This window comes from Coffea arabica, chromosome 5e (genome assembly GCF_036785885.1).
Source record: "Coffea arabica cultivar ET-39 chromosome 5e, Coffea Arabica ET-39 HiFi, whole genome shotgun sequence".
NCBI classification, from domain to species: domain Eukaryota; kingdom Viridiplantae; phylum Streptophyta; class Magnoliopsida; order Gentianales; family Rubiaceae; genus Coffea; species Coffea arabica.
In genome coordinates this window covers 50,276,570-50,290,611 of record NC_092318.1, presented here as the reverse complement: position 1 = coordinate 50,290,611, position 14,042 = coordinate 50,276,570, and the positions used below count along the sequence as shown (strand labels likewise).

Genomic DNA, 14,042 nt, shown 5'->3' with positions numbered 1-14,042 from the left:
CTCACATTTGAAAAAATGAATTTTTCCATCTCTCATATTTTTCAAAATGAATTTTTTCATCCCTCATTGATCATGTATACGAATAGCATTTTTTCTATAAACTCACGTATATATCTATTTGATTTTACCTGAACAGTATGAATAGCATGTAATTTATCTCTATTGGATTTCATCTAGACATGCTAATCATAGTTATACACATGCTATTCAATAGATATATATAGGGGTTTAAAACTAATAATTTTGTTTGAAACCCATGTATATATTTATATGATTCACCATTTGAACCTATTCAATATTTGTGACATTTCTCTTTTGATAATAATTTATTTATTAAGTTGTATAATAAGGTCATCTAATTAATGGGTCCTAACTCGAATTCTATAATTGTGCTAACAAATTTCAGTTTAAATCTGAAATTTCTACTCGACACTTTTAAGACCAACAGTTGAATTACTTGCCTTGTGATTTTGTTAAAATTTGAAAGTGCCAATCACTTATTTCTTTTTGTCATACTTTTCTTTTGTTTACTTTTTCTATCCAAATTTAATTCGATATAAACACTCGATAATATTTAGGATTAAATGTCTTGTTTGTTTTCAAATTTTGAGTAAAAGAAAATGAATATAAGTGAAAAATTAACAATTTTTTTAAACCCATGTATATATCTATTTGATTTCACTTGAGCAATACGAATAGTGTGTAATATATCTCTATTTGATTTCACATGCTATTCGTACTGTTCAGGTGAAATCAAATAAATATATACATGGATTTAAAAAAAATTATTCACACACATGATCAATAAAAGATGAAAAAATTCATTTTGAAAAATGTGAAGGATGAAAAAATTCATTTTGTAAAATGTAAGGGACTAAAAAATTTATTTTATGAAATGTGAGAGATTATGAATCGAATTATATAAAATTTGATTTGACAAATTTGCCCTTAAAATATGATCACGTGCAAGGCACGTGGTGAATTCCGATAAAAAACTAGTCGAAAACCTAAGTAGGGACTAAATTTGACTAATGTGAATTTGTAAGGGACGTAAAATTACATTTTTAAAAGTGAGGGACGAAAAAAGTTATTTTGCAAAATATGAGGGACGTTTTGAACAATTTTCCCTTGTCAAAATTTTATCAATACTCACTTTTATAATGACCAATTTTTTTACAATTATAGCACTGAATATTACATTTGCAAGAATTATTATTTTCTAACTCATCATTGGGATAATTATTGTTACCTCTCTGTTGATAAAAATTACCTCTGCCACGACTTCTAAAATTGTTTCTATTGCGGCCTCGTCATCTTTCTCTGAAATTTTGGTTTCTTTGACTGGAGCCATCACCCTTCTTCTTGGGTCTATTTGTCTGCACCTGCAATGTCTTCTCCATCGTTTCTTTTTCTACACCATTTTCCTATTTTCCGTTAATTCTCTGTTCATAAAAAGTTAACGAACTCTACAATTCTTCAATGATCATAGTTGAGAGATCTTTTGCCTCTTGAATCACAGCAACTGCATGATCAAATTTCATAGGTAAAGTATTGAGAGCTTTTTCTACTAGTACCTCATCTATGAGATCATGACCATTATGCTCCATCTCATTTTTTATGTCAATCAGTTTGAAAAAATATGATTCTATGGTCTCTGATTTTTTCATGGTGATCAACTCAAATTTCCTTTTTAACATCAGCAGATTATTTTTCTGAACTCTATCAACTCCTTTGTATGTTTTCGCCAAAATGTTCTATGCCTGTTTTGCAGTCTTGGCATTAGCAATTTTTTCAAAAATCAAAGCATCAATTGCCTGGCGAATTTAAGATACTTGCCTCTTGACACTTGCTTTTTCATCTACAGCAAATTTTTGCCGAACAAATCGAAGCAAATTATATGCATCAAGATGAGTTTTCATCTATGTTCTCCAAGAACTGTAATCTTTTCTCCCTATAAATTTTGGTACTGCACAGGTGATATTACTTGGCACAGTTGATGTAGTTGATGCAAACATGTCTTACACTAAACCTAACTCCAGTAGACCCACAAAAATAATTAATATAAGCCACACGATTTTCATGATTGAATAAAACCACAAGAAGACAAAATAAATCTTGAAGCCAGAAAACCAAATAGAAGAAAGAGAACTTGAGACTTTTATTATCTTTTTGAATATTTTCTCTCTCTCTTTTCTTTCCTACACCGATAGACCAAGAACTATGGTCTTTATATAGACTACCAACTACCAAAATTTTATTGGGATTTAAACTACCAAATCATACTAGTAATAGAAGATTACAACTAAACAACAAACTAAATCCTAAAAAAACTTGGTTTAAAAATCCTACAAAGACGAGTACAGTTTAAGACAAGGGTCTCTGACAAGTAAAGCTAGAGATAGACTTTGATGCGTGCGTTGTGTACAATTCAACCTCAGCAACCCCCACAGCCCCCTCCTCCGCAGCCTCCTCCTCCTCCACAACCACCCCCACAACCACCACCACCACCACAACCACCCCCACTGCCATGTCCGCCTCCTGTACCACTATCATCGCAACCTCCGCCACCACCTCCGAACACTGCTTCTGCTGCAATAGTGGCAGCTGCAACTGCTGCTGTTGCTCCCAAAATAGCCATTCCCCCATCTCTAATGGCACTAGTTTTAGCAGTTTGACCCTTCTCAACATCATAATACGATGGTGGCCGTGGAGCACTCTGCCTAGCCTGTGATGCTCCAGGCAGCTGCTTCTTTTTGCGTCCAACATTGCATAAGCAACACAAGATTAGAATTCCAGCAGCTACAGAGACCGCAACAATAAGAGCTGTGGCATTAGTATTCATCTTGCTTCAAAATATGAATTCAGTTACGAGTCCTGAAATCTTTTGATCCACTTTTTATAGCAATTTGGTGAGGTGAACTAACAGTTGATTTTTCAATATAACACATCATGTATAATGCAAGAAAGTTTACAATTTTTGTTTAGGAAATGGCCGTGAAATTTGCTGGAAGTTCTGTCAGTATCGGACTTTTGTCACGCGCCGTGGACTTCATTAATGATTTAACATGTACTTGGCTAGGATACCTTGCTCGTTAATTGGGTTAAATAATTACCATTTAGAAGATATCATTTGGCAACGTAATATATTTTCCGTCAACTTAAATTTCCTAAATCATGTTTATTGCACGTCATTAAGTCCTCATTTTATAAAAAAAAAAAAAAAAATTATATCTTCAGTTCAGAAATTAGAAGTCTTGTATATGCAATTATCATAAATTCGATCAGAATTACCAAATTGAAATTCGGACTTTTGTGATGTTATGAACTGTGCTTGAGAAGTCAGTATTTTGTGGATGGTTTTATACAAGCGAAATAGTTATGAATAGATTCTGTATTAAGTAACTTACCGAAAATATGCTGGCAATTTATTGGTAGAAGTGTCTGTCAATTTCATTTTTTCTTTCCCTTTATATGACTTGGGGTCAAAGTCAAGAGTCGCTAAGTCTATATTGTTTGTCGATAAGAACTTCTTCGAAGCGCAAGGCAAAAAAGGACAAGCAATTCTCACATTCAGGAAAAGGACGAAGCAGTAGATTTTCGTTTACCCAACGCAGAAGGCCATTGCAATACATTCTCTTTTCTTCAGCAAAGAAAAGGGTGGAAAAAAATTTGAAAAATAACCTTTTTCTCTTTATATTGCCTCCTTATATTAAAAGGAAACCTCATTCCCCTCACATGATTTCCCTAATCAATCAATTTCTTCTAGACGGCAGTCTCTTTTACAGTACAAATTAAAAACTATTAAAACACAACATGATACTATTTGAATAAGAAATAATTTCAATACTTTCAAAACACAAAAAAAAAAAAAAAAACTCATAATAAAACATAATTTTAAATCAAAATTTTCTTGGCACAATAACAACATCATTTTAGATGTATAATACTGCTTCCACTAGCTATATATAGGTCCTAGCTCCGCCATTAGATGGAAGTCCTTTGGGTGGTTTTTCCTTGGATGAAATATTTGACATCCAGTTTTTGAGCTTCATTCGAACAACAATGCTGGTCCTTGGACTTCAAATTCTACAGTCATGATGGTTGAGAAAGCAAGAGAAGTACGTCTACTTCAATTAAGAGGGAAAAAAGGAAATGAATAATTGTGTGAGAAAAAGTAAGAAACAAAACCAAAAAAAAAAAAAGAAGCAGGATTGTGTTGCAAATGTACAGAAAGGTGGAAAAGGGATTATCGTATTAGGGAGAAAAGGAACGGCAGGCCTCTTGTATTTCAACGAAGAAGGGAATTGAAAGTGTTAAAGAGGCAGGCAAAGCTTCTACAATTATTCCGTGGGAACTGGGAAGTGGGAAGCACTAAATCTCCCCTACGATGGAATTACTTGATAAGATTGACCTTGAGATTCTATTAAAAATTTACGCTACCGCACCACCAAAACAATAAATAAATAAAACCAAGAAACTTGCAGGAGACATGCAACTCCTGTATCTTGTCCTTGGAAGAATCAAAATTGCACAAAATTGAATCGTAGAGATCTTAGAGAAGCTCATCACAGAAAACTAGTGTCATATTCCACAGCCCAGAAAAATTAGATTAAGAACATGGGAGGCAGGTCGTGTGGCACATCCCCACGTGGTCACCCTCTGATCATCAACTCGCCAATAAAGTAAGAAAATTTCCAGAAGCAATAATGAATTCTACAAAGCCCCAATCAAAAGGTAGGCTAAGTGGTTGAAATTTGACAATTATGTATGCAATAAATAAATAAAAGGGAATCAGTTGAGGACTTCTTCAAAAGCTAGCATTAAAGTAGAAAAGATTGGGAAGTTTTCATATTAAGTCCAAATGGGAATTATGATTCAAGATATATGTAGCCAGGATACCTTGCTTGTTGGGTTAAATAATTACCATTTAGAAGATATCGTCTGGCAATGTAACATGTTTTTTCTAACAACTTAAATGGCTAAATCATGTTTATCAATTTTGTGATTTAAAACCGACTTATTGCTACATCCACCAATTTCATGTCATAAAGAGTAAGGTTTTCGTGACTTGCATTAATCTGACACATCACGAAATTGCAAATTTCTAAAGAAAAATTGCTACTTTTTCGTGAACACATTTTTCAATCACTTTTTTAACTCACATGTATCAAATCGTTACAGTGTAATTTTTCTACAAAAAGTCCAAAAAAATGCAATCCAAACACAATCGTGTAGTGTACTATTTCAGGGAAAAATTATTGGAAATTAAAGTATAACATGGCACTACATAGAGCTAGAGACTGTTCATGAATCTTGATACATACAGATATCGAGTCCTCAGATCATCCAAAAATATGTAATCTGCCCGACACAAGTAAATTAGTTGATTGTCATCTTTGTATACTGACAGTGTTTTTTTGGTTTGGTAATATTTCTTTAAATTCATTTCTTTCGGGATGCTTTAAAAAGAATTTGCAAGCTTGAGGGTCCTTTTTAACCACCATCATTCTTTGAAATCGACCTTCTGTGCAGTAGTTATTTCCATCACGATGACAGGTACTTCTCCTCACCACAGGAATTGGGAAAACTTCATATGCATTACCCATTAAAGATTTGGGAATGTGCAATTTGCTCTTGTCAGAGTATACATTTCAAATTCAACCGAGGTACTAATTAAAATGTGAAACAAATTATTGACAAGCCTCCAAATGTTACACAGGAGAATGTAATTGATCGATTTAATTATGTGCTTTAATATTAAGTCTTAATTTCTCATTAGAAGCATATGTACAAATCCTATCCAAAACCCTTCACTACGGAAGAAAACATATCCAAAATACTTTTTGGAAAAAAAAAGAAACACGAAGAAAGAAATATATCCGTATAAATAATTAACACTATGACGAAAACGGAAAAGCTAAAGCAAAACATTTCTACAATGAGGATAATAATTATTTGGACCTTAGCCACATCCGCCCCCGCCACATCCTCCGCCGCCGCATCCGCCGCCGCCACCGCCACAGCCGCCTCCACCACCACAGCCACTGCCGCCGCCAGCACCACAGCAGCAACCTTGGCTAGCACCACCACCATCAGTTGCTACACCGCCACAGGCGCCACCGCCACTCGTTTTATTATCACGGGCACGTTGTTCTTCTTCAACGTTGCTTACTGCGGCAGCTGTAGCAATCGTAGCAGCAGCTACGGCAGCACCAGCACCGGCACCGGCCAAGATGGCCATATTTCCATCCCTCTTGCCGCTGCGAGCAGCCCTTTGATCAACAGCATAGGCCGGCCGTGGAAGGGAAATATCAGGTTTGGTTGGTTTTTCAGTTGGCTTACTTCTTCGCCGGCTTCCTATAAACGGACACAGACAGCAGCCCGTCATGTTCTTAATTTTCTCGACCTCAGCTAACTATATAATAATGGCTAACATTAGCATGTTGATAGATCATATTGCAGAGGAATCCTTAATACTAGTACATGATGGCTTCGGACATTTTCTAGGGGTTAAATGGTCCCAAAAAAAAAATGAAGACGATGAAGAATTCCCGAAGCAAAGCTCTACTCTCCAAGACTTCAAGAGATATTTGTATATTGTCTAAATTCAGCAACTAATACCTACCAATTTCGCACATAGGATTGGTGCAAGTAGCTTAATTTTATTTTATTTTAATAAGACGCCTTCGTCAAAGGTCAACCAATTTTAGTTTCCTATGAATTGAAGGCAATGAAGGGGCCACCACTTGGGATATTTCCAATTTTCCATTCAGCAATAATTGCTCATTGCTATCCTATCCTATTCATCGTCTTCTTCTTGGTTGAAAATTTATGGTTGAAAATCAAAAATAAAATTCACGATTTTGAAAAACACACTAACAAACTATTTCACAACTCATTGTTGGTACAAACCGTGTAACAATTGTCAATTACAGATAATCAAGCATCCAGAGTTATTTTTTGCTTGGAGCACTTCAAACTTCTTAGTCCCAAAGGAACGAAAGAAAGTCCATAATCTTATAACATTCGTTTTCGTTTGGATTGGCCTAATTTTCAAAAATAAATTTTTTAAATATAATATTATAATAATACATAAATAAAAAATAATTTAAAAAATATTTCATCCATACAATATATCAAATATTTAAAAAAAAATGTATAGTAAAATTTATATATATATTATTACAGTAAAATATTTCAAAAATATCTCAAAAAATAGCTAATTCAAACAGGCGATTTTTGACCTTTTTTTTTTTTTTTCTTTTTCTAGATAGTACCAAAGAACATTAAAAGGGTTTCTGATGCAATACATATATTACTAAGTATAACAATTATATTTTAGCAAAGTTGAGCTATCATCCTTTCTGCTTACGAAAATCCATCCTATTCTTTTTTTCTTTTGAACCTATGATCCAGTTGAGCTTTAACACGGTCCGCGGGTCAAAGACTCGGCGTCGATCCCCTAGCCTGCGGCGGGGCATCAGATTGCTTCGCATTGACGTCAATTCAATCGTATTTGGGGTGCAATTCTAAGGCCTTGTTTGGATTGCGATTTTTCGTCGGAAAATTACGTCGTTTCGTGATTACATTTCCCTATTACCTTTTTCCCTCACATACATCAAATCGCTACAGTAATTTTCCCATGAAAAATCATGAAAAATGCAATCCAAACACAACCTAAGTATATATATATATATAAATAAGATTTTTACATCAAGGCTGAATAAGTAGTTTTTTTTTTCTTTTTTTCCTCCTGTCTCCTTATAAAAGGCAATACATTAACTTTTGTTGGAAAGAAAAAATTAAAAAAAAAAAGAAGAAGAAAAGAACAGGATGCATGCAACACCAAGCTGGAGGTAATGGAAATTAATTTACTTCACTTCAATTTGTATCCTTTTCTTTCTAAAGAGAAAAGCTGTCCATCCCCAGTAGTTTTAAAGGAAAATGTCACAGATCTAGAAAGGTTATGAAACTAAAAAGAAAAGCTACACCATAATTAAATCTCAGAAATCAGAATTCATAAGAACAAATAATTCGATACAATACGAATGTGAAGTTTTTCTGCTAACAAATAATTAATCATCGACAAATTAATTCAATCAGTAGTTAACAAATACATTACGTATCATAAACTGGATCCAGAAAGGGGAAAAGAAAAGGGAAGAAAAAAGACCCGAGGATAAGACAAATTCCAGAGTCCAAACTCTAAACTCAACCTCCACCACCATCATTTCCTCCTCCGCCGCCGCCGCCGCCATCTGCACTTATGCCATCCAAAGCAGCCACCGCGGCAAGCGCAGCAGCACCAGCCATAATGACGGTTCCACCATCTCCCGCGCCATTACCACCACCACCAGTGGTCGCAGTTGCACCATTTCCGCCATCTTGATAAGTTTGAAAAGAGGAATTGGAAGCTCTTTTTCTGGGATCAATGGTGGGAATCATGTTTCCTCTCTTCTTATTATTGCTCTCTTTGCAATACCGGTTGACAAGTATCACCAAACCGATGAAAATAATGCAAATTGGTATTACAGTAACATATGCTGGCATTTTTTGAGAGCTAGCCACTAAAGTTTATGAAGTAAAAATTGCAGCATTTCCTCAATATATCGACAAGCCACTGAATTTATATAATTAATTTAGGTACATGGATAAAGTTTTCCATGGCCATTAGACTTGAGATCATTGACTTTTTTTGTGGTTTAGAAGGTGCATTTTTAATATTTTTCTTAAAATATCAAAGCAACTTGGCAAAAAGTAGTGGTACGTAACAAGTATCTGATGATTGATTAATAATGGCCATGTGCCACTTTAGTTATTCCAACCAAAAGGGGTCGTGGCAGTGTAACATTTAATACGATATTGTATTTGTTAATCAGGAGGATTTGATTATGGAATACAAATCCTCTGAAATGCGCAAGTCGGCGTTTAGATATATTAATGTAATCCGAGACAGAATATTCCCTGTGAAGAAATTGCAAAGACGTTCTCGAAATAAGAAGCACGGTTTAACGAGTGTCCAAAATGGATTTCAGGTGTTCATATTTTGAAAAAAGTAATATTAATTAAGAAAAGTATGTACATGCAAAATGTGCTAATAATGGTTAATGTGTGAAGTTATGTGTGATTTAAGTGTACTAATGAATGCCCATTAGGTACACGTTAAAAAAAATCTAAATAAGAAAGGAAAATAATTAAAAAATAAAAATTTTTGTAATGAGTGTCCAATAAGCGAGCGTGAGTGAGAGCTTTACTAAAGAAATTCAAGCTGGTCCAAGGAATTCCAAACTCTCATTCATACTGATTTCTGCAGGAATTTGACCTGAAAAATTGTTGTTACCTGCCCTTAAGATCTTAACCCTTCTCAATCTGCCAATGGATGATGGAATTATTCCAGTAAGATTGTTACTGTAAACCACAAGCCCCTCAATTGAAGTAATATTTCCAATTTCCTCTTGGACTTCTCCAAAATTATAATTCTGAAATGGATAAATTAAGCTTACTGAAGAGGGTTATTTTGTAAAGTTGGGCTGGGATTTTACTCCAGAACGAAAGATCTAAAATCTCAGAATGCAGAATCAGAAGGAATGAGACCAGACATGAAGTTTGTCTGCACATTGAACTCAGTTAAGGGAGCTTAGAAATGCTTGAAGACAAAGTGCCGGACAAGTTTAAGCTACTGAGATTTATCGAAGTCACCTTATATTCATTATTACAGCCCAGTTGCAAGGATCAAAATCCAAATAATTCCAGCTTTGCAGATTGGAGTCTCGGAGGGAACTTTTGAACTCCATGAGAATTAGACCCTCTTCATTCAGTAAATGAACAGAGATGACCATGCAGCAATAGAGCAACAATAGTTGCAAGAATAGTCCTATAGCTCCCCATTTTTACTTTTTAAGGACAAGAAGCAGATAGCAAAGTTAGACAACGTAACTGTGGATAAAAAAAAGGACTAATATAAAGTTGCCAATAGAAATTCTGGGACATTGATATCCTGTTTATCTTAGCATTTTCGTTTGTTTTCCTTCCTTTTTCTTATTTCTGTTTTTTTTTCCCCTGTATTCTTTTGGATTTGGAAAGCTTTAGGCATACCCAACAGCACAGCAACAAACACAATGCTGGGGGTGAAGACTGAAGAGTCACCAGCCAGCAAGATTTTACTGATCCTCCCAATCAATCCACTAGGCCGGAGGTTCATTTTCAGTTGCTAGTGTGGAATGTCATGATTCGACCACTTTAGATGGGAGGCTATCACTAGGTGAGTCCTTAGCGGAAGACTTGGAATATTTAGCACCTTAATCTTATTCACGTCCTGTATTAGGCAATAGCATGATATTCTAGCGGTCTCGAATACATCTTCAACATGGAACTATACACAAGTTGGATTATTGGCTTTTGATGGTAAATGAAAGCACAGTTCTGCAGCGGCTAGAGCTAAAGGACAGTCAAATACTTAAACAGTTACTCAAAATCCAAGAAGAAATATAAGAAACACGTAAACACAAATATTAATTAATTCAGCCATCCAATTACTGCCATGCTGCTCTCCAGTGAACGGTACTTAGTGAATAAACCAATCAAGAAAGTTTCTTCCATCTGTCAACTTTATCTTACCCCGGCTTGGAAACTAGGCCTGAAGCCCATATTCCAACTCATGAATCAGTAACTTCAATTCCTTTATGCAGCAAATATGCAAGAGTATTCTTGTTTGGTCTATGCCCAATCAGTTACCCAATTGAATCATAGTCTGTATTCATCAATTGAGCTGAAGTTGGCAGGAGTCTTGCTGGAAGTCCACATCAATGGATCTCATTTGGCCCAATCCCAAATCACTACGATGAATTATGGTGGAACTTCTTCTTATTATCCCCTCTCGCGCTTGGGGGGTGCAGAAATCCAAGCTACACGAGCTCATATGTCGAGTTTGAACTCCAAATTCTTGTACTCAAAAACTTGACGAGATTAATTGAGTTGATATACACACACATATATATATATTATTGTGAAATATCAATTATATACTTTTTTTAAAATTATATCTAAAATATTAATTTTTATTAAATGAGTTCAATTAGATTCGAATAGATTGAATTGAACTTGATTAGATTTCATTAGGCCTAATTAAACTTATACTCGACTTTCTAAAATCTGGAGCTCAGTTATTTTACCTTGAATGGAGCTGGAGTAGTCCACTTGACTCAAATGTATCCCTACAGCCACGTTTCAAGCCAATATCAATTTGGCACCATTAATTTTCTATCACGTTTCAAGCCAATATCAGTTCTGCACCATTAAGTTTCTATCAGGAACGGAGCCTGCAGCTTTCTCAATTCATCGTCTTCTTCCTCATTATTCCACTAGGAACTAAAATCTTAAACATGACTTACGTTTCTTATCCTTATCAATCTTTTGTCTATTTCGCCATTGGCACATACAGAACAATACTGTATTCTTCACAGATTCTGATAATGCTTCAGCCACGTGTCAGCACTTGCACCTCTTAATCAAACACACGACTTCGTCTGTTCTCACTGAAAATCTAGTACTACCATTATTAATTTGTTCGCTACCCCATTATTTGCTTAAACAAAGACAACCTATCACACTGGAGTAGTAGGCATGGCTAGTTTTCTTGATCTATTCAAGGTCTCATTTCTATGGAGTCTGCTCTCAATTGGATCAAATTTGGGCACCTTGAAAGGAAGTTCAAGTGGCCATGTTGGTGTATTTCCTCCTACATGCAATCGGATAGAGTGTCCGAGTTTTGATGTGATTCATTCGGGAAATGGGTTCGAAATTCGACAGTACAATTCGCCAGTGTGGATGTCAACCTCTCCCATTGATGATATTTCGTTTGTGGGTGCGACTAGAACTGGTTTCTTGCAGTAAGTTTGCTATATTCTAGTATCATTTTCCTATCTTGAATGTTTCCATTTCCATTTCATCAAATCGCTAGAGTTTCTCACTTATTTGCGAAATTTTGCTTATGTCTCCTTAATGGCAGCAATACTATAATTTTTTTCCTTGTCCAGTTTAGATTTCGTCGTCTGTTCCCCATTTTTGTCACTCTGGTTAAGTAGAACGACCATTTCGCAACTTCACAGAGTCTTTCTTGTTCTTCTTATAAAAATTAAGCCTTTGTCTGGCTGATATTTGTTTAGTTTATATCAGGATACTATCACATTTAGTATTCTCTAGCTCAAATTATGATTAGTATCATTTCATAGCTCTCCATCTTTTGTCCTAAAAAATTGTAATGATCCTAAGTAAGAACGTTGACACGGTTTGATTGAAAAGATATTTGGGAATTCTTCTCTATTGACAAATAATAGTCTCCTCAAGTCTGTACTCCCTATGCCCTTCAATGAATCAAAAGAATGGAGATATATTGCAACAACCATATTCTCTTTGGTGTTTTCTTTTTCGCCTTTGGAGTACTAAATCAGTTTAGAGTTTTCTGTTTAAGAACCTAAATGTAAAAGGGGGAAAAATAATCTGTTTAAGTTAACCAAAGGGAAATTTTTGGCCACAAGTTCATAGTAAAGCAAAGATTGAAATAAAATTAATGATTTAAGCAGTCTAAAAGCTACCCAGGGTTGTTACTTCTTAGAACTGACAGCATTAGCTTATCAGTTTGCAACTGCTACTCTAATTGTAAACAATAAGGTGAGACTGCATAATTCACTGGGCATATCCATCTTCCCCTGCCAATTCATGATATTTCAAAACAAACAAGGGATTATGATTCATAAGTTTTATTGCGATCATGTAGTAGTTAAACATCTAGTTTAGTTCGAGGCATGTTGAAGAACCTTTCGAGGGCTTGACATACCACAAATCCTCTTCAAAGATGGGGGTTCCTTCATGTGTGGTCCTTGGTTTTTGGGCATTGTTCAAACCTGTTGGAGGTATAGTGCTTATTCAGGTTAAGTAGGAAAGTCTTTGTGGTCAGTGAGACATTAATTTTGTTTGCTGATTCATCCTAAATCTGAAAAGTTACAGATCTATTGGTGTTTGAATATTTGTGATCCTCCCCCATGTTATCACTAGAAATTCCCTACCTAGAGTTGGTGATTTTGTTAAATACAGGTCCATGGTAAACCTTCTCCCCTTCCAAACTTGCAGGCTATTTGACTACATTCAAGGCAAGAATGAATATCAGCAGCAAATAGAAATGACAGGTCCAGTGATTACAGAAGTCAAACCTAGTGATGGACCATTCTGTGCATCATCTTTTGTCGTGAGTTTCTTTGTTCCAAAGGAGAACCAAGCTAACACGCCGCCTGCTAAAGGGCTCCATGTGCAGAGATGGGGGCAAACCCATGTAGCACTAAGGCAGTTCAGCGGATTTGTGGCTGATGAAGATGTTGGTAAGGAAGCTGCATCCTTGTATAACAGCATTGCTGGAACCATTTGGTCAGATGCCATTGACAAAAGCCATGCAGGAGAGAACACAACTTTGTATATTGTCGCACAATACAACTCTCCTTTCGAGTTTGAGAACAGAGTAAATGAGATTTGGCTGACATTTGACATGAATGAAGATGAGATTTAAGAAAGTAAAGTTTCGTGACCTCTTGAACCTGGAGACGTAATTCAAGAATAGCTGGATTGCATCTAATTTGGTGTTGAATTATTCAACATCTATTTAACTCTCTTTCTAGTAATAGCTACCATATTCGAAATAATGCTGTAACTAGATCCTACTGAACTTTAAGTGTGTGCTATGTGCTATCAGAATAAGTTTGTCCTGTTTTCGCAATGAAGTTGAGGTGCCTATGAGAGTGTATGAAATGGACTCGGCATATTTACATGAGACTTGACAGAGCAAATACCTTCCCAATCCTTCCATACCAGCTAGTTTTGTCCCAACAACTATAAAGCCAAAAACCCGCCAGCCTGCATTCATCATTTTGCCACTCTACATAATTAGAGTTGGCTTTCGTTGGTCTGGCGCATCTAAATTGACTCAAGAGCAGGAATAACTTTCCCTAGAGCACAAACATCAGCAGACGAAAATTCGGTATAAGTTGCATCAG

At 35.6% G+C, this 14,042-nt stretch overlaps 1 protein-coding gene across 1 annotated transcript; it reads left to right on the top strand.

Moving 5' to 3' along the window:
• Nucleotides 1-11,451: 11,451 nt before the first annotated feature.
• On the top strand, nt 11,452-13,769 carry LOC113690747 (uncharacterized). Its single transcript, XM_027208775.2, has 2 exons — nt 11,452-11,888; nt 13,129-13,769. Exons 1-2 carry the CDS (start codon nt 11,623-11,625, stop codon nt 13,556-13,558), a joined length of 696 nt encoding a protein of 231 aa, XP_027064576.1. The 5' UTR covers nt 11,452-11,622; the 3' UTR covers nt 13,559-13,769.
• Nucleotides 13,770-14,042: the final 273 nt, after the last annotated feature.